Source organism: Rhododendron vialii, chromosome 11a (assembly GCF_030253575.1).
Source record: "Rhododendron vialii isolate Sample 1 chromosome 11a, ASM3025357v1".
Taxonomy (NCBI): Eukaryota; Viridiplantae; Streptophyta; class Magnoliopsida; order Ericales; family Ericaceae; genus Rhododendron; species Rhododendron vialii.
Genome location: NC_080567.1, coordinates 2,093,316 through 2,113,216, shown reverse-complemented (window position 1 = coordinate 2,113,216; position 19,901 = coordinate 2,093,316). Strand labels below are relative to the sequence as shown.

General features: G+C 43.4%; 2 protein-coding genes and 1 long non-coding RNA gene across 3 annotated transcripts in view; all 3 read left to right on the top strand.

Annotated features, from left to right (window-relative positions):
• The first annotated feature begins 3,653 nt into the window (after window positions 1-3,653).
• Window positions 3,654-4,548, top strand: LOC131308534 (uncharacterized). The gene is made up of 2 exons (XM_058335471.1): window positions 3,654-4,480; window positions 4,533-4,548. Exons 1-2 carry the CDS (start codon window positions 3,654-3,656, stop codon window positions 4,546-4,548), a joined length of 843 nt encoding a protein of 280 aa, XP_058191454.1.
• A 2,895-nt stretch (window positions 4,549-7,443) lies between these two features.
• On the top strand, window positions 7,444-8,253 carry LOC131308533 (uncharacterized). Its single transcript, XM_058335470.1, has one exon. The coding sequence runs from the start codon at window positions 7,444-7,446 to the stop codon at window positions 8,251-8,253; it is 810 nt and encodes a 269-aa protein (XP_058191453.1).
• A 664-nt stretch (window positions 8,254-8,917) lies between these two features.
• LOC131308115 (uncharacterized) overlaps window positions 8,918-19,901 on the top strand; it is a 28,133-nt gene continuing 17,149 nt past the window's right edge. The window contains exon 1 of the long non-coding RNA XR_009194315.1: window positions 8,918-9,397. This is a non-coding gene — a long non-coding RNA (uncharacterized LOC131308115). The remainder of the gene's footprint in view (window positions 9,398-19,901) is intronic.

Genomic DNA, 19,901 nt, shown 5'->3' with positions numbered 1-19,901 from the left:
TGACTTGGTTATCTGCGGAGAGGAGCCAATGCAAATTGTGTGCCAATGGGAACCCGAAAAAGCGGAACCATTGTGAGGATACTCGGGAGTCCGGAATGGCGAAACCGAGGTTGGGTGTGTAAAAACGATTTTGGCCCCATTGTGTGTGTGTGTGTGTGCGCGCCAATGGTAACCCGGGACGGCGGAACCACTGTGAGGATACTCGGAAGCCCTGAAAGACGGAACCAAGGTTGGGTGTGTAAAAACAATTTTGGTGTTGATAATGAAAAGACGTGTTTTAAAAAGGAAATGTTTTTTAAACAACAATGTGGCCAGACTTAGTAGCCCATTGTGTGTTTGTGTGTGTGCACCTATGGGAACCCGGGACGACGGAACCATTGTGAGGATACTCAGGAGACCAGAACGGCGGAACCGAGGTTGGGTGTGTGAAAATGATTTGGGCCCCATTAAGTGTATGTGCCAATGGGAACCCGAGATGGCGGAACCATTGTGTGGATACTCGAAAGCCCAGAATGGCGGAGCCAACGTTGGATGTGTGAAAACGATTTTGGTGTTGACAATGAAAGGAAGTGTTTTAAAAAGGAAATGTTTTTTAAACCACAATGTGGCCAGACTTAGTAGCCCATTGTGTGTGTGTGTGTATGCGCGCGCCCCTATGGGAACCCGGGACAGCAGAACCATTGTGAGGATACTCAGGAGCCCAAAACGGCTGAACCGAGGTTGGGTGCGTGACTTGGTTATCTGCGGAGAGGAGCCAATGCAAATTGTGTGCCAATGGGAACCCGAAACAGCGGAAACATTGTGAGGATACTCGGGAGACCGGAATGGCGGAACCGAGGTTGGGTGTGTAAAAACGATTTTGGCCCCATAGTGTGTGTGTGCGCGCGCGCCAATGGGAACCCGGGACGGCGGAACCACTGTGAGGATACTCAGAAGCCCGGAAAGACGGAACCAAGCTTGGGTGTGTAAAAACAATTTTGGTGTTGATAATGAAAAGACGTGTTTTAAAAAGGAAATGTTTTTTAAACAACAATGTGGCCAGACTTAGTAGCCCATTGTGTGTGTGTGTGCGCGTGCCAATGGGAACCCGGGACGGCGGAACCATTGTGAGGATACTCAGGAGACCAAAACGGCGGAACCAAGGTTGGGTGTGTAAAAATGATTTTGGCCCCATTGTGTGTATGTGCCAATGGGAACCCGAGATGGCGGAACCATTGTGTGGATACTCGAAAGACCGGAACGGCGGAACCAAGGTTGGATGTGTAAAAACGATTTTGGTGTTGATAATGAAGGGAAGTGTTTTAAAAAGGAAATGTTTTTTAAACCACAATGTGGCAAGACTTAGTAGCCCATTGTGTGTGTGTGCGCGTGCGCGCGCCTATGGGAACTCGGGACGGCGGAACCAAGGTTGGGTGCGTGACTTGGTTATCCAAGGAGAGGAGCCATTGCAAATTGTGTGTCAATGGGAACCCGGGACTGCGGAACCATTGTTAGGATACTCAGGAGACCGGAACGGCAGAACCGAGGTTGGGTGTGTAAAAATGATTTTGGCCCCATTGTGTGTATGTGCCAACTGAAACTCGGGATGGCGGAACCATTGTGAGGATACTCGAAAGCCTGGAATGGCGGAACCAAGGTTGGATGTGTAAAAACGATTTTGGTGTTGACAGTGAAAGGAAGTGTTTTAAAAAGGAAATGTTTTTTAAACAACAATGTAGCCAGACTTAGTAGCCCATTGTGTGTGTGTGTGTATGCATGCGTGCCTATGGGAACCCGGGACGGCAGAACCATTGTGGGGATACTCAGTAGCCCGAAACGGCGGAACCGAGTTTGGGTGCGTGACTTGGTTATCCGCGGAGAGGAGCCAATGCAAATTGTGTCCCAATGGGAACCCGGAACAGCGGAACCATTGTGAGGATACTCGGGAGACCGGAATAGCAGAACCGAGGTTGGGTGTGTAAAAACGATTTTGGCCCCATTGTGTGTGTGTGCGTGTGCACCAATGGGAACCCGGGACAGCGGAACCATAGTGAGCATACTCGGAAGCCCGGAATGGCGGAACCAAGGTTGTGTGTGTAAAAACGATTTTGGTGTTGATAATGAAAACAAGTGTTTTAAAAAGGAAATATTTTTTAAACAACAATGTGGCCAGACTTAGTAGCCCATTGTGTGTGTGTGTGTGCACGCCTATGGGAACCCGGGTCGGTAGAACCATTGTGAGGATACTCGGGAGCCTGGAATGAAGGAACCGAGGTTGGGTGTGTGGCTTGGTTATCCGCGGAGAGAAGACAATGCAAATTGTTTGCCAATGGGAACCCGGGACGACGAAACCATTGTGAGAATACTCGGGAGCCCGGAACGGCCGAGTCGAGATTGGGTGTGTAAAAACGATTTTGGAAATGTTGATTTGGAAAATGAAAAGCGAAAATGATGACACGGTCTACAAAAATGTTGCGTAGTAGAAACTCTGATTACCCGGACACTGACGCCAGTTAAATTGTGAATGTGCATGTGTTATTGTTAATCTCTGAATTGGAAATTGTTGAATGCACATGTGTTATTGACATGTTAACGCGGATTATTTACCTGCTATAGTATGCTGCTACTATGTCCTGTTATTAGAAATTATGGGTTACCGGGTGTGGGATTCTTCTTATGAGCTTTTGTAGCTCACGGTGTTACTATTGTAACCTTGACATATTATACTGGGGGCAACACCGGTATAATGTGTCAGACTTTGCAGATGAGCTTGGTGAGCTCTATACCTTGGAGGCTTTCGGAGCCAAGGAGCTGGCTAGGAAAGAGGAGCAGGTAGAGCAGTAGATAGGAACCCTAGTTTCCCTCCCTTTGTTGAATAAATGTACTCTTGTGAGAATTATGTTGTAATAATGAGCCAGACTCTATTTAAGTTTTCAATAAAAATATTTATCTAACGTTCTCAAAATTCGGGGCGTTACAGTTTTTCTACTAAGCTCGTAGATATATTACTTGATCTCTTTAACATGTTGATTTAATTGGTGACATACCTTGAGGGCATTTGGTATGAGAATGGGAAATATGAAAAATTATTACATAGAGATGAACACGTAATGTTCTAAGTGAATTGTTAAGCTCTAATTCATGATGCATGTGGAAATTTTATTTCGAGTGAAGTATTGAGCAGTAAAGATGAATGTATATGACATAAATGAAACATGTTTTTATTAAACTTTGACAATCTACCTTTGGATATTCGGTTGGAAGGGTGACTAGCCACCGCAACTTCACGTCGAATATCCGAAATAGAAACTCTTATACAAGATATGGGAAATAGATTGTTATATTTCAATGGAATTGAATACCGATAGACACGTGATATCAAAGTTAAAGACTGATACTTGTTTGTTGACTTTATACCTTTGAGACATTATTTTTCTGATGTGAACTTCTTTATAAGGGACAATCTAGACACTAAGAAATATATTGAGTATGGTTGATGGATTGTGAAAGAAATTAGGGGCAGTATTTACTGTCGAAATATTATCACAATGGTTATTGATAAGTAGGATAGACCTAAAGAGCTCAGCACTACAAAAAATACGGACCTGGGGAGTAAAAGTTAGATTCGCCTAGAGTTGGTGCATAATACAGATTCACCTTTTACACCTGAAGTCATGGGGCTTCCTCTTCCAAGGAAATTTAAAATGCCCCAGTTGGAAACGTTCAATGGCTCCACGGACCGATTGGATCATTTGGAAACGTACAAATCTCTGATGCATTTGCAAGCAATACTAGACGAAGTCATGTGCAGGGCATTCCCAGTAACTCTCAAGGGGAGTGCCCGAGCGTGGTTTAATAAACTCCCTCCTGGGAGTATACGTAGCTTCAAAGAGCTTAGCACAAGCTTTGTAAGCTACTTCATTGCTGGCCAACGCTACAGCAAACTAGCAACACATCTCCTACCAGTAAAACAAGAGAGATGGGAGTCACTAAGAGAATACACCACCAGGTTCAACAAAGAGGTGGTTCAGATAGATGAAGCCGACGATAGTGTAAGCATAACTGCATATATAGCCGGACTGTACTTTGGACAGTTTCTATACCTCTTGTCTCAAGAACCACCCAAAACTCTGGCAGAGCTTATGCTCAAAGCTCAGAAACACATGAATGCAGAGGAAGTTGTCTACGCAAGAGGTACACGTGATGGCTTTGATCCCCAAGCAGGACCATCACAGGTTGGCAAATTTCCTCCACCTGATAAGAAGAGAAGAGAATCAACCCGTAAGATGAGAGGTGAACCAAAGAAAAAAAAGGTGGATTCAAGATCATCCCCAAAGCGGGGAGGAGCAGGAGGACCGCCCCAAGGCCGATACAAGCAGTTCACTCTACTCATAGATGTGGCAGAGCAAATCCTTAGCAACCTACAGGATGATCCAGACCTCAAGTGGCTCGAAAAGTTAAGGACTGATCCTAATAGGAGAGCTAAGGATAAATACTATCGGTTCCACAAAGACCATGGTCATAACACAGATGAATGCATTGACCTAAAGCAGCAGATCGAGGATTTGATCCAAAGAGAGAGACTTCAACGTTTTGTAACGAAGAAGTATCAGAAACAATCCAGGAGGGAAGATACAAGCAAACAAGGTAGAGATGGCACGATGCCCCAGTCAGGTCCCGTTGGAGAGATCAAGGTCATTCACGGAGGATTTGTTGGAGGTGTAGAGTCTAGCAATGCCAGAAAAGCTCACCTAAGGAAACTGAGAACAGAAGAACATTTGGAGGTCAACACGGTTGGCCGCCCAAGCAAATTCCAAAAAAAGGAGGAAATACCCATTATTTTCTCAGAAGAGGACATCAAGGGAGTTCAAATCCCTCATGATGACTCTCTCATTATCACCATTGTCGTGGCAAACTACCTTACGAGAAAGGTATTAATAGATAGTGGAAGCTCAGCTGACATCCTCTACCTCCATGCATATGACCAACTAAAAATTGGACGAGAAAGGTTAAGGCCTATGACATCACCATTAGTTGGATTTGCAGGTACGCTCGTTTATCCAGCTTGTCAAATAGCCCTACCAATTACTATAAGAGGAGAGGGAAGTCAGATCACACAAATAATAGACTTCATAGTAGTCGACTGTCCCTCAGCATACAATGCAATACTGGGGAGAGCAACTCTGAATAAGATCGGGGCAATAATCTCCACATATCATTTGTTGATCAAGTTCCCAACACCAGAGGGAGTTCCTTGCGTCAGAGGAGATCAAAAAGCAGCACGAGAGTGTTACGTCACCTCACTCAGAGGAGCTAACATCACCATGAATGTAGAGAGCCTCAACACATGAGATGAGGAGAAGCTCCAACATGGAGAGCCCGTGGAAGAGCTCATGGAAGAGCTCCTAGAACCAGGGCAGCCGGGCAAGATAGTAAGGATGGGAATAGGATTGAGCACGGTAGCAAGAACAGAGCTACTATAATTCCTAAGAAAGAACAAAGATGTCTTTGCATGGTCCCACGACGATATCCCAGGGATAGACCTCCCACAAACTGAACGTGGATCCCACAATGCGCCCAGTTAAGCAAAAGAAGAAGACCTTTGCTCCAGAACGAAATGAAGTTGCAGCCAACGAGGTAGACAAACTCGTACAAGCAAGATCCATCCGCGAAGTTCTCTACCCCGATTGGCTAGCCAACGTGGTTATGGTAAAAAAATCCAATGGCAAGTGGAGGATGTGTGTAGACTTCATTGACCTCAATAAAGCATGTCCAAAGGATAGCTTTCCTTTGCCAAGGATTGACTCCTTGGTATCTCTACTACTGGGCACGAGCTCCTCAGCTTCATGGATGTATTTTTAGGATATAATCAAATCCAAATGCACAAAGGAGATCAGGGAAGTTTTTAGGCTTCATGGTGTCCCAAAGGGGCATTGAAGCAAACCCTAAAAAGATCCAGGCCATCCTCACCATGTGCTCACCTCGAAACATCAAAGAGGTCCAGAAGCTAATGGGGCGCGTCGCAGCATTAAGCATATTTATCTCACGAGCGACTAATAAGTGTCAAACATCCTTGAAGGTTTTGAAAAAGGCGTTTGAGTGGACTACCACAGAGGAAATAGCTTTCAATCAACTGAAGGGGTATTTGACATCCCCACCATTACTTAGCAGAACCCAAGATGGAAAAGACCTATTCTTGTACCTTATTGTCTCCCCCCATGCTGTTAGCGCAGTTTTGATAAGGGAGGAGCAAGGGAAGCAGCTCTTGGTGTACTAAACTAGCAGAGCGTTGCGAGGAGCCGAGCTGAGGTATCCCAGAGCTAAAAAGATAGCCATTGCAATGGTGATAGCAGCCAAGAGGCTACGGCCATATTTTCAGGCTCACTCTATCAAAGTACTGACAGAGCAACCACTTCGAAGAATTCTCCATTGCCCAGAGACATCAGGCCGGTTAATTCAATGGTCAATAGAGCTTGGTGAGTTCGATATAGAGTACAAACCTCGGATTGCCATCAAAGCGCACGTGCTTGCAGATTTTCTCGTAGAATACACATATCCAGAACCAGAAGAGCTCCCTAAAGAAGAACCTAAACCTTCGATCTTTCAAGTTGATGGATAGACAACCAGAGAAACAAGAGGAGCTAGATTAATTTTAACATCTCCAAAAGGACAATGCCTGAGCTACACGCTTAGATTAGAGTTCAAAGCAACCAACAACGAGGCTGAATACGAAGCTCTTGTGGTTGGATTGGAGCTAGCCAAGGCCATTGGTGCTAACCACGTGTTAGCCAAAAGTGATTCACAGTTGGTAGTACGACAAGTCCTAGGAGAATATACTGTGAAAGAAGAGGTAATGCAAAAGTACTTGGATAAAGTGAAGACTCAAGTTGCAAAGCTGCAAAGATTTAACATTGTCAGAATCCCAAGGGAGGAGAACATTGAAGCTGATCATTTGGCGAAGCTAGCCACGGCCAAAGAAGACGCTATTCCACGGAATACACCGGTATGATATTTGGAGTTACCAAGTATCTTTGCCCCGGACGTGCAGGTACAAGCTATTGACTACAGCAACTCATGGATAGGTCACATAGTTGACTACAAAACAAACGAGACACTACCAGACGATAAGGTCAAAGCTAGGCAGCTCAAGATCAGAGCTACAAAATACTTGATGATGGGAGATGTGCTATACAGAAGGAGCTTCTCATTACCATATCTTGGACGTCTGACCATGGCAGAATCTGGACGGGCTATGGAAGAAGTTCCCACATGCTAGCCTACAAACTCCTTAGATTAGGATACTACTGGCCAAGCATGCAAAAGGAATGCAACTCTATGGTCCAAAAATGTGAGTAGTGCCAACGCTTTGCAAATATCATTCATGGATCACCCACGGTCTTAACTCCAATGAAAGGACCTTGGCCATTCACCCAATGGGAAGTAGACTTGATTGGCCCACTTCCTATGGCAGCAAGCCAGGTCCAGCATGCCATTATAGCTGTAGATTACTTTACGAAGTGGGTCGAAGCTAAGGCACTGGCCACAATCACAGCAGTGTTTACAATTGACTTCTTATGGAAGTTAATTATTAGCCGATTTGGATTACCACGAGTTATAGTCACAGACCGAGGAAAGCAATTTGACAATGCTCAGTTCAAAGCATACTGTATTTCCAAGGGAATACATGTACATTATGCGTCTAAAGCTCACCCGAAAGCTAATGGGCAAGTGGAAGTCACGAATCGAACCATCAAAAAGGGGATTAAGAAGAGGCTGCGAGAGGCCAAAGGAGCTTGGCCAGATGAGCTTTATAATGTGCTATGGGCATATCGGATAACACCTCGAACTGCAACTGGAAAAACTCCATACTCCCTTGCATTTGGGGCTGAAGCAGTAGTTTCCATTGAAATTGAACTCCTCAATTACAGGACCGCAAGCACAGATCACCAAGAAAACCAGGAAGATCTCAGGGCTGAGCTAGATCTCTTGGAAGAAACAAGAGAAATAGCAATTGCCAAAATAGCCGTGTACCAGCAAAGAATGGTCAAGTACCATGAAGCCCAGGTTAGGCCAAGAGATTTTCAAACTGGTGACCTAGTCCTAAGGAAAGTTAACCCAACTGGAAAGAAGGTGGGCAAGCTTGGCCCAAATTGGGAAGGACCCTATCAGGTCTTGCATCATGTCAAGGCTGGTGCATACAGGCTTGCAATCTTAAGGGGAAAAGAGCTGCCAAATTCATGGAACACTGAGCATCTCAAGAAGTATTACAAGTAGGTACTTGCAATGGAAGTTTATTTCTGTTTTTAGGAAATTTATACCTGTTTTTAGGAGACTTTTTGTTTTCAATAAAACTTTAGCAACAAAGTTGTTTTCATTAGGACCATGTGTTCTCTTTGTTAGCCCATGTGGCCAATAAAACTCCCCACGAGGGACGATTGTTCAATTTTCCTATACGCATGATATTGAAAAAAGCAAGCAGAAGAATAAAATTATTCAAAATTTTATTAATAAATCCACACCCCAAGGGGTATGGATAAATTTTTACATAAAAACTTTGTGGGTAAAACCTACAAAGTTGCAACCTAACTACTACCTCCCTCCCTCGGAAGGGAAGGAATTGGCGAAGCCGGTTGCCCTCGAAAAGCCTCCAACTGGTCCCAGTTGGCTATCAGCACCATGCGGACCGTATTCTCCATGACAGAAATTGATTCCGCCATGGTCTCCATTTTTGAAGACAGCCTATCAATGGCCGCCTTTAGGCTTTGCAGCTCCTGGCACAACTCTGAAATTTGCTCGTTGTTCGCCATCACAATTTGAAAACTGATTATGGAATGAAGAATAAATCATCACGACTGCTGGTTTTTATAGCACAACTTAGACAGTTCACTAACCGTTTGCCAAACCAATCACACTACAACACATATCACTTTTAATAGCATAATTCAATAGCGTTCTTTTAAGAATGCTATAATAAAGGACCAACAATAGCATTCCTTAAACTACAAGGACCAACAACAGCGTTTCAAAAACACGGAAGGAATTTATAGCATTTTCATTTAAACCTCGTCTACAGACTACAGCGTTTCGACCTAAATATATTGGGCGGAAACCCTTGGACACCTCTGAAATTTTCGAACCCTCCACCAGGGGATGGGGCTTCCGATTCTCGAGTTTTGAATGCTGGAACCGACCTTCTCGACGAATCCTCCGAAGCCACTTGTGCCGTTGAGGTTTTCGTCACTGGCGGAGGGCTTGAAGACCAGGGATCGACAGACTTAGCTGATGAAGTCATTCGTTTTCTGAAATATTGGGCGAAAAACCTTGGATCCTCACAAACGCCTTTGAAATTTTCTCAATCATTGTTGTGCGAACTGGTTTGGATGGATCTGTTGTGATTCTAGACTTTTGTTCATTTCAGGTTAGTTCATTTTTCTCAATCGTATCTCTCTAAATTCTTTTTCTATGCACCTGTCTCTTCTCAATCGTTTTCTATGTGTCATTTTTCTCTATTTTTCCTAATAGCTATTGGGTACTCCTTGATCCTTATTAATGACTTCGTTTTTCTACTCCCTACTCGGACAAGAATGAAGCCATATTCGAAGAAGCCCTAACCAGGATTGATTCAATAGTTTTCTTAATTCTTGGCTAAATTCAAAGCTAGGGCAATATTCATTCATTAGCATGTGATATAATTTCAGGTTTTGCACTTATCATGCACTAATATGGTTTAATAATCCTTATTGGGGCTTAACATTTTAATCAATAGCATGCATGATTCTAGGATTATGCACTTGTGTGTTGTAGGGAGGTATTCCCGAACCCATACATTTAGTTGCCGAACACGTGATATTCGGGAGCACGTGGTAAGTATGACAGGACTTACCGCCGGGCAATATAGTGAACAGCAATATGGACCAATGATATGAGAAGTCATTGATCCATGCAGTCTGTTCGGCAAACTAAGGGCCAAGTTACATGTGAAATAGATGGTCCAAAGCAGACTGTTCGGTTATAAACAGCCGAACAGATGAAGCAAAGAACCAAGCACGTGATATGAGGGATCACGGGTTAAAAAGCAATGCAAATGGTATGTGGGACCATAGTTTGAATATAGGCAGGACAATCATCATGCTAAACAAATGTTCGGCAAGATGGACCAGTGACATGAGAAGTCAATGGTCCAAGCCGTCTGTTCGGCAACGAGATGGCCGAACAAAAGAAAGAACTTCAGTCAAGTATTGGAGCATAAGGAACATTCTGGAAGAGTCCAGAAACAATAGTATTCCGTTAAGGAATAAGATCCCGAGAATATAGGATCTGATAAAGATACCCAATGAGTATGGGATGTTCGGCTTGTTATGGAAAAGAGTCCTACAAGGATTAAGGTAATGAACTAATAAAGGAAACGAGAATCCTTGATATCCTGGGATTCCTATATGAGTTAGGAATCCTAGGGCAACACGGATGCTTGGCCAGCAAGCATACGCAAATCTATAAATAAGAGGTAAACCTAGAGGTAAAAGGTACGCAATACTTTGCATTCTTGCTTTCCTACTGATAATTAGGGTTTAACTGCTAGTACGTGATACTAACTTTGGCATCGGAGGGCTTTTGCCACGAGAGGCAGAGGTGCGCTCACCCCCTGTCTATTTTGCAGATTAGGGTTTCGACGACGAATTAGGGTTCCGGTGAAGAGGCACGAGAAAGCCGTTGCAAACCAGTTGATCAAAAAGCATCAATTGTTTTCATCCCCCTACAATTGGCGCCGTCTGTGGGAAAGAACAAACTTTTCTGAAAAAGTAATCATGACGGAAGAAAATCCAGTCACTCTGTTTAGTCCAAAGGACCAGTTGGGTGGGGGAAAGGATAAATCCCCACCAGGCGCTCCGAGAAAGCCCACTGGAAGACATGATAGAGATAACTCCAAAGAAAAAGGAGACAAAACAGCTACTGGCTCCACAAGAAGGAGTAGGTCTCATCGAAGAGAGGAGTCAATTACTCGTTCGAAGAGTATACACAATGATGATGATGTCCTTGATAAAAAGAGAAGAGAAATCGAGGAGTATGCTTGTTTAATTAGAAAACGAGAGTACGAGATACGGAGCTGCAGCAGGTACGAGAGCACCCAGAAGATTCTGGACTCTCTCGAAGGAATTCCCAGAGAGACGGACGGGCTCTGGTGGTTCATAAGCAGACTCATTCACGTAGAAGAAGGAGCAGAAGTCCTGTTATAGGGCATCACGAGGCTTCTCCACGAAAAAGGGGAAGAAGAAGTAGAAGCCGAACACCTGAGAGAAGGGCTTCTTCACGAAAAAGGAGGAGCAGAGACCGAAGTTCTACTCCCGAGGAAGAGGAAACAAGAAAACATCATCGAGATAGGTACGAGAGACCTGATGCTGATTGGGTCAAAGCTTCGGCCCACAAGTCAAAAGAGCAAGAGGATGGGACAGTGACTGCACGAGAAGGAGCACGCAAGGCCCTGAGTAATATTGCTGCCTCCCCCTTTACAAAGAGGCTACAAGAAGCGAGGTTGCCGAGCAGAGTGAAGCATGGTGCGTTCGTACTTTACGAGACAAATATGGATCCCGTGGCTCACATACAGCATTATCAACAGGCTATGTTTATGCATGAAGGGGATGATTCCATCTTGTGCAAGATGTTTCCCTCCAGTCTTGGCAAGGTGGCTTTATCCTGGTTTCATAAACTAGGCCCGCGATCCATACGAGGATGGAGGCAGTTGGCCGAGGAATTCACTGCTCGGTTCCTAACTAGCAGAAAGGCCCCTAAGACCTTTGAGAGTCTTTCCACCATGAAACAGGAGGAGAACGAGCAGATCAGGGATTATGCAAAGAAGTACTGGGAGACTTTCAACGAGATTGAAAGTTGCAGTGAGGAGTACGCAATTGTAACCTTCAAGACTGGTTTGCCTGTTCGGGGAGAGCTGCGCCGCTCATTGAATAAACATCCGGTAGCCACCTTGGCTAAATTAATGGAACGGATTGAGCAACATGCCAGAATGGAGGATGACATACTCCGTGAGGATGGCAGAACGGTTGCCGAACAGCCAACAGCACCTGCCAAAAAGGTGGATAAGCCAGAGCCCAAGACTTATAGAGAGAGAAGGGAATATGGGCAGGCTAAGAAGAGCCGTACAAAGATAAGCAAGCTCCTGACCCAAAAGCTTTCTTTTCTATCATTACGGTTTGGAAGGAACCAATATACAGGATTCTTTATCGAATAAAGAATCAGCCATATTTCAAGTGGCCCCCAAGTCTAGGCAGAGACAAGGATGCAAAACGTGCTACGAATCAGCACTGTAGTTACCACAAAGATTGGGGCCACATGACCGAGGATTGTGAAATGTACAAAAGGCACCTTGATGATTTGGTCTCTCGGGGCTATCTCAAGGAATTTATCCAAGAGGATCCAAAGGAAAAAGGGAAAGCTATGGAACTGGGTTACGAACAAAACCCTAAAGGTGTGATCCATATGATACATGGGTTGGCTACACCTTATACGAGGAATGAGGTGAGGCTGTTGCAAAGGCAAGTCAGACACGATCAGCATGTGATGCGTTTGGGAAATAAGAGAGGACGAGAGAATGATGTGTGCAACGAGAGAATAGCATTCACTGACGATGACTTGGGGGAGGTCCAAATACCCCACAACGATGCATTGGTCGTAACCCTACGAGTTGGAGAGTATGACATCGAGAGAATTCTAGTGGACTCGGGGAGTTGTACAGAGGTATTGTACTATGATGCATTCAAGAAGCTGGGGCTGGCCCAAACAGACTTAGAACAGTCTACAACACCTCTCATTGGGTTCGGTGCAGGAGCAGTTTGGCCCCTAGGGAAGGTAACGTTACCTGTTCGGGCTGGGTCAATGGTGTTGAGAACAGATTTCCTAGTGTTCGATGTTCCTTCTTCCTATAACGCGATTATAGGGAGGACATGGTTGCACAAGATGAGAGCAGTCTCCTCGACTTATCACCAGATGGTGAAATTCCCAGGTTCAAATGGGATTGAGATACTTAAAGGCAACCAGAAGGTGGCACAATAGTGTTTGATTTCCATTATCAAAACTGCCCCAAAGGTCCACCCTGTTCATACATTAGAAATACCTGATCAACCAACCATCGAGGATGTTGGAAGAAGGCCGGCTGAAAAAATGGTTGAAGGCCTGGAGAAGATTCAGATCAATGAGACTGATCCTGAAAGATATTTTTTAATTGGGGAATCACTACCAGCAGACGAAAAGGCTGAATCGATAAGATTTCTAAAGGAGTATATTGATGTTTTTGCATGGGTGCCAGAGGAAATGCCCAGGGTGGGTGCAGATGTGATCTGTCATCATTTAAACATTGACCCTCAGCACAAGCCAATCATTCAGAAAAAACGAAGAGCAGCCGTGCAGCATGTAGATGCAGTGATTGAGGAGGTCGATCGTTTACTGGAGGCCAAAGCAATACGAGAAGTCTATTACCCAGAGTGGTTATCCAACACTGTCATGGTAAAGAAGAAGAATGGGAAGTGGCGTGTCTGTGTGGACTTCACAGACCTAAACAAAGCGTGCCCTAAGGATAGTTTTCCTTTGCCCAGGATTGACCAATTGGTTGATGCAACCTCTGGTTACGAGTGAATGAGTTTTCTCGATGCATATCGAGGATATCATCAGATTGCTATGTTTGAACCTGATCAAGAGAAGACTTCGTTCATCACACCACGAGGGTTATACTACTACAGTGTCATGCCGTTTGGGCTGAAGAATGCTGGGGCTACATACCAAAGACTTGCAACCATTATGTTCAAAAAGCTCATTGGGAAAACTTTGGAAGTTTACATAGATGATATGGTGGTAAAGAGTCGAAAAAAAGGAGGGCATATTACTGATTTAAAAGAAGTATTCGAAATCCTAAGGAAGTATAAACTAAAACTCAACGCCTCGAAGTGTGCGTTTGAAGTTGGTTCAGGAAAGTTCCTGGGCCATTTGGTAACCATGAGAGGGATAGAGGCAAATCCCGATCAGATTGATGCCTTGCAGAGACTACAGAGTCCCAAAACTACCAAGGAAGTCCAGAGGCTGACTGGAATGGTAGCGGCACTTAACAGATTCATCAGCAGGTCAAGCGACAAGTGCAGACCCTTTTTTCAGCTATTGAAAAAGAGCAAGGGATTTGAATGGGGAGTAGAATGTGAGCAAGCTTTCCAGGACCTGAAGAAGTACCTGGCCGAGCCCCCACTGTTGTCAACTCCACAGCCAGGTGAGTCTTTAATTCTGTACTTAGCTGTTTCCGAGCATGCAGTAAGTGCAGTCCTGTTGAGGGATTTAGGGACCGAACAAATCCCTATTTATTATGTTAGCAAGACATTGTTGGATGCAGAGACGAGATATTTGCCTTTAGAAAAACTTGTCCTGGCACTTAGGACAGCCACAAGGAAATTGCCACACTACTTCCAAAGCCATAAGGTTGTGGTTTATATTGAGTTTCCATTAAAATCGTTGCTACGAAAGGCAGACTTTTCGGGAAGGATCTCAACTTGGTCCGTGGAGTTAAGCCAGTATGATCTCGAATATCAGCCACGCACAGCAATCAAAGGCCAAGTGTTGGCTGATTTTGTGGCAGAATTTTCACCCACTGTGGCTCCCCTACCTCCTACGAGAAAGGAACAGGTGACTAAGACATCATTCATGAAAGATCAACCTTCAGCCGAACAGGATCCCACGGAGTGGAAGCTATTCGTTGATGGATCAGCATGTAATACTGGTTCTGGAATTGGGGTAGTCCTGTTTCCTCTTCAAGGAATTCTGATTGAACGATCTGTTCGACTTGAATTCAGTGCAATGAATAATGTAGCTGAATATGAGGCACTCCTGGCTGGATTGAGGAGTGCAAAAACCCTTAAAGCAGAACGGGTTAGGGTATATTGTGATTCCCAGCTTGTGGTGAATCAGCTGTCCGGCGAGTATGAAACTCGAAATGAAAAGATGTTGGCTTACGTACAGGTAGCCAAGGACTTGCTTGATACCTTCGAGAGGGTATATATTGAGCAGATTAGTTCTGGACAGAATGCTCATGCAGATTCTTTAGCTTGGTTGGCTACAGCTATACCAACCGAGTTCAAAAGAAAGGTGTCAGTCGAATATCTGAATAAGCCGAGCATTGGGAGGAGTGAAGACTTAGTCTTGGACGTGAACCAAGGACCAAGTTGGATGGATCCAATCATGGAGTTCTTACGAGACGAGATACTCCCTTCTGACAAAAAGGAGGCCCACAAGATAAGGGTCAAATCTGCCAGGTTTTGGCTATCTCCAGAGGGTAAGTTGTACAGGAAATCCTTTACAGGCCCATATTTACTATGTGTACATCCCGAGATGGTGCAAAAGTTTCTCCATGAAATCCACGAGGGAACATGTGGGAGCCATGCTGGAGGGAGATCCATTGCCCACCGAGCAATTACTCAAGGCTACTGGTGGCCACACATGCAAGAAGATGCAAAGGTGTATGTGAAGATTTGTGAGAAATGTCAAAAATTCTCACCAATGATTCGGACACCCGCTGAGGATCTGGTGCCTTTGACAAGTCCCTGGCCGTTTGCCCAATGGGGGATGGACATCGTGGGTCCACTACACAAAGCAACTGGGAATCGAAAATTCCTGGTTGTGGCAACTGACTATTTTACTAAGTGGATTGAGGCAGAACCACTGGCCAAAATTACTGAACCTATGATAGAAAGGTTCGTGTGGAAAAGCATCATCACTCGCTTTGGGGTCCCTTACTCATTGATCACAGACAATGGATCCCAATTTCAGAAGAAATTCAAGGCTTTTTGTGCTCAATATGGAATACGAAATTATTATTCCACCCCAGCCTACCCTCAGAGTAATGGGCAAGCGGAGGCGTCTAATAAAACTATCCTTGATGGGATCAAGAAGAGGTTGGATAAAGCCAAAGGGAAGTGGCCAGACGAGTTACCCTTAGTGTTGTGGGCTCACCGAACAACGCCTAGGAGGTTTACGGGAGAGACCCCCTATTCATTGGCCTATGGAACAGAGGCTGTTATACCTCTGAAAGTTGGTCTGCCGACCAATAGGACCGCGTTGGTAGATAGTGGAGGTAATGACAAGGCTCTTGAAATTGAGCTTGATCTCGCCGAGGAGAGGAGAGAAAGGGCATTGGTCCATCTGGCTTCCTACCAAGAGCAGCTGATGAAGAGCTATAACAAGCATGTTCACCCTCGAGAGTTTGGTGTTGGGGACCTCGTACTACGAAAAGTGCTTGGCAACACCAAGGTGGCCAATGAAGGCAAGTTGGGGGTCAATTGGGAAGGCCCCTATCGAGTTACCGAGGTTGTTGGTATAGGGGCCTATAGATTGGCAGACTTGGATGGGAACCCAGTGCCAAGACCTTGGAATGTCCATAATCTGAGAAAGTTTTTTATATGAATAAATTTTTCTTTATGCACATCGTGATTGTGTGAGGGTTACGAATAAAACTCTCTTGTTCTAAGTTTTGTTGTTCTCGTTGCACGGGGTACGTATACGCCCTCTTGAGTTTTACAGATTATGAATGAAGTCACTTTTTTAGTATAACTGTTGGAATCTTGGTATTTGTTTTAAATACGAACTACGAGATTAGTTTCCCTCATTCATATTGGGGAGCAGGGTATACATTTAAAAGTACATGAAACTTAATACACAACGCACGAAACACTTGTGAGAACGCAAGTACGAAACACTTGTGTGATGTTCTAAGTACGTGAAACTTAACAACGAACACAAGTATGAAACACTTGTGTGATTTTCAAACAGTTAAGTACGTGACACCTAAACACAAGTATGAAACACTTGTGTGATTTTCTAAGTACGTAAACAAGTATGAGCACACTTGTATGCCTTGTTTAAAGTACGTGAAACTTAATTCAAGTATGAAAACACTTGTATGGACAAACAGTACGAGACACTGAGAAGAGAATGAATCTGAGTACGAGAAACTTAGATTCAGTACAAATAATCATGTTTGTAAGATTTGCTAAAAGTATGAAATACTTATGCAAACAGGCAATATATATGATTAAATGATCAAAGTATGAAATACTTAAAGATTAAAACTATTTGCATCCGAACAGATGCAAACACAAGGATAGCCGAAACAAAACATAAGGTTATGCCACGAAGGGCCGAGTACCTGTGTTAAACAAAGTATTTGATTGTACCGATGCCTCACAGGGCCAAGATATGCTTATGGTCACGCAGGACCGGCAACAGTTTATATACTTACCAGCTTAGTCCACATTCTGGACCTCTGGAGTGTTAGTGTTGATCTCAGTATCAGCACCATCTTCAACTACACTCTCTTCCAAGTTTATGGGGTCAAGGGTCAAAGCCCGAGCAGGAGATTGAGCAGGGTGCACGCCTGTGGGTGTGTCTTCTTCAGCATTAGCAAATTCCTCAATTTGCTGTTCGATGTCGTCCTCCGGATGTCCTGCTGGTTCTTGAATGTTCTGAGAAAGGGTGCTCGGCAGATCATTGTCAACCCAGAGGGGTGAATCCTCAGCAACCCCTACCTTGGTCAGACATGCCTCCCAGCATGCAGTCCAGATCTGGTCCTGTATTGTAACGACCCTGATTTTTGGTGAATAAAAATTTCGTTAAATATTTGAATTTTATTTAAATTACTTATTTTTCTCTTGTGTGGCTATACGATTGCTTATTAATTTCCATCGTAGTTAGATTTTTTTGGTCATTGGTTAAACTCTCGACTAGAAACCCTACGTGACCAATTTAGTTAGTTTCCAACCGACTACTTGGAGGAACCAAGCAACTGACTTACCTAGTTACTAGATGAACCTTTTGGACCTTTTGAAACTTTTGAACCTTTTGCTTTTACCCATTGGTCCATAATGGTTAGGGTAATTTTTATCCATTGGACAATAGGCTTTCTTTTAAAATATTTTGATAAGTACAAGGATATAGTATTTTAATGGTGTGCAAAGTACATTTATTCTTTGTTTATTGGGGATTCTCCCACCCCTCCATTATCCATTGGATAATAACCACAAGGGTAATTTTTGTCCATTGGATAATAAATTTTTTATTATGAAAGTACATGTAGTCTTTCAAAATTCATATTTTAAAATAAAAGGTACTTGTACTCTTTTGTCCAATGGTTATTAACCGCAAGGGAAATTATTAACCATTGGGTAATAACCGTTAGGGAAGTTAGTGACCCTTGGATAATAGAGTCTTTTGACCAAATAAAGTACCGATATGACTAGGGAACCTTCCAATAAAGTTGATTTGACTTGTACTTTATTATTATTTTAATAGAAAGAATCCTAGTCTTTTTATTTAATTGGGGTACTTGGTACCACACCTATATTTAATATAGGGCTTTTGTCACATGCTTAAAAGTACTCCTTGATTATTTTACTATAAAAGTTCCCTAGTTATTATTGTCCATTGGATAATAAAAGTTAGGGTATTTATTATCCATTGGGTAATAGAGTTATTCTTTCACCAAGTACATGGGCTTATTAAACTAGTCATTTTTTCCTTATTGCCCATGTGATGAAGTACCCATATTTTGTTATTAAAGTACTTATTAGCCTTAGTAGCCTTTAAGGCCTAATATTCTCCTAAGTACCTTTTTATTATTTTGTATTGGGGTTTTGTACCCAATTGAATTTATTTATTGGGGAGTTGATCTTCCTAGAGTACACTAGTTTATTTGTTTAAATCAACATGTGCCTAAAATTGGATTTCTTTAATCTTGTACTTTGTACCTTTTTTATTCTTTCTTGCATATATTTATATATTTATATATATATATGTATTTATGTGTGTGTGTGTACTAGAGAGAGAGAGAGAGAGAGAGAGAGAGAGAGAGAGAGAGAGAGAGAGAGAGGAGGAAGGAGAAAGGAAGGTTGGTTGTACCATGCTTGATCTTTCCTTGATCTTTGTTCATCCTTGGAGAATCTTTCTCCTAACCAAACATAACTCTCCATTGTACTTATGATTTGTTTAGTACCCAAATCTTGTACCCCTTGTCTCCTTTCCTTGCAACAAATCTCCCATAGTCCAATCCAAGGACTAAACCTAGCCTTGCAAGCTACCTTATTAGGCCTTAGTCTTTTTATGCCTAATGACAACCTATGATGGACTATTATGACACAATCCTAGCCTTTATTAGCCTTAGACCTTGACTACAAGCTAAACCTAGATTATAATTACCTAGATTCACCTAAAAAGCCTAAGATCTTAGTTGATTACATAGCCTTACACCTAAGATTTGGATTGGACAAGGCATGGCTTGTCATGTGAGGTGATTTGATGACTTAATGGAGCAAAATCCATGGGAGATATAGAGAGAGAGAGGGCCGGCCATAGAGAGAGAGGAAGAGCCAAGAATTTTGCCTATAAATAGCACCCCATGTTTGCCATTCAACTCACACCTTCTCATTGCTCCAACTTATCTCTAGAAATTCTTGTTCTTTCTTTTGTTCTTCCTTTGTTCTTGAGTTCTTCTTGTGTTCTTCAAGAAACTCATCCAAAGCCGCCACTAAACGGCCACTCGACCACCCCTTCGATCCAAAAGTAGTAGTAGTAATAGTCAAGTAGAAGTTTCGAGAGAAACCATTCTCTTTCGAAGCTACCGGAGACCACCGTAGGAAGTTACTCCGCCCGACCACCGACGTACTTTCCGACCGCCGACTAACCTTCCGTAGCCGCCCTACCGCCAAGAAGTAAGGTCGAATACCTCTACTCACTTCCCTACGTATAAGTAGAGTCCCTCGTCCACTAACTCAACGTATAACGTAGAACCGTATGTTGGAACGTATAAGTAGAATACCTCTACTCACTTCCCTACGTATAAAGTAGAACCCCTTGTTCCCTAACTCTACGTATAGAACCGTATGTTA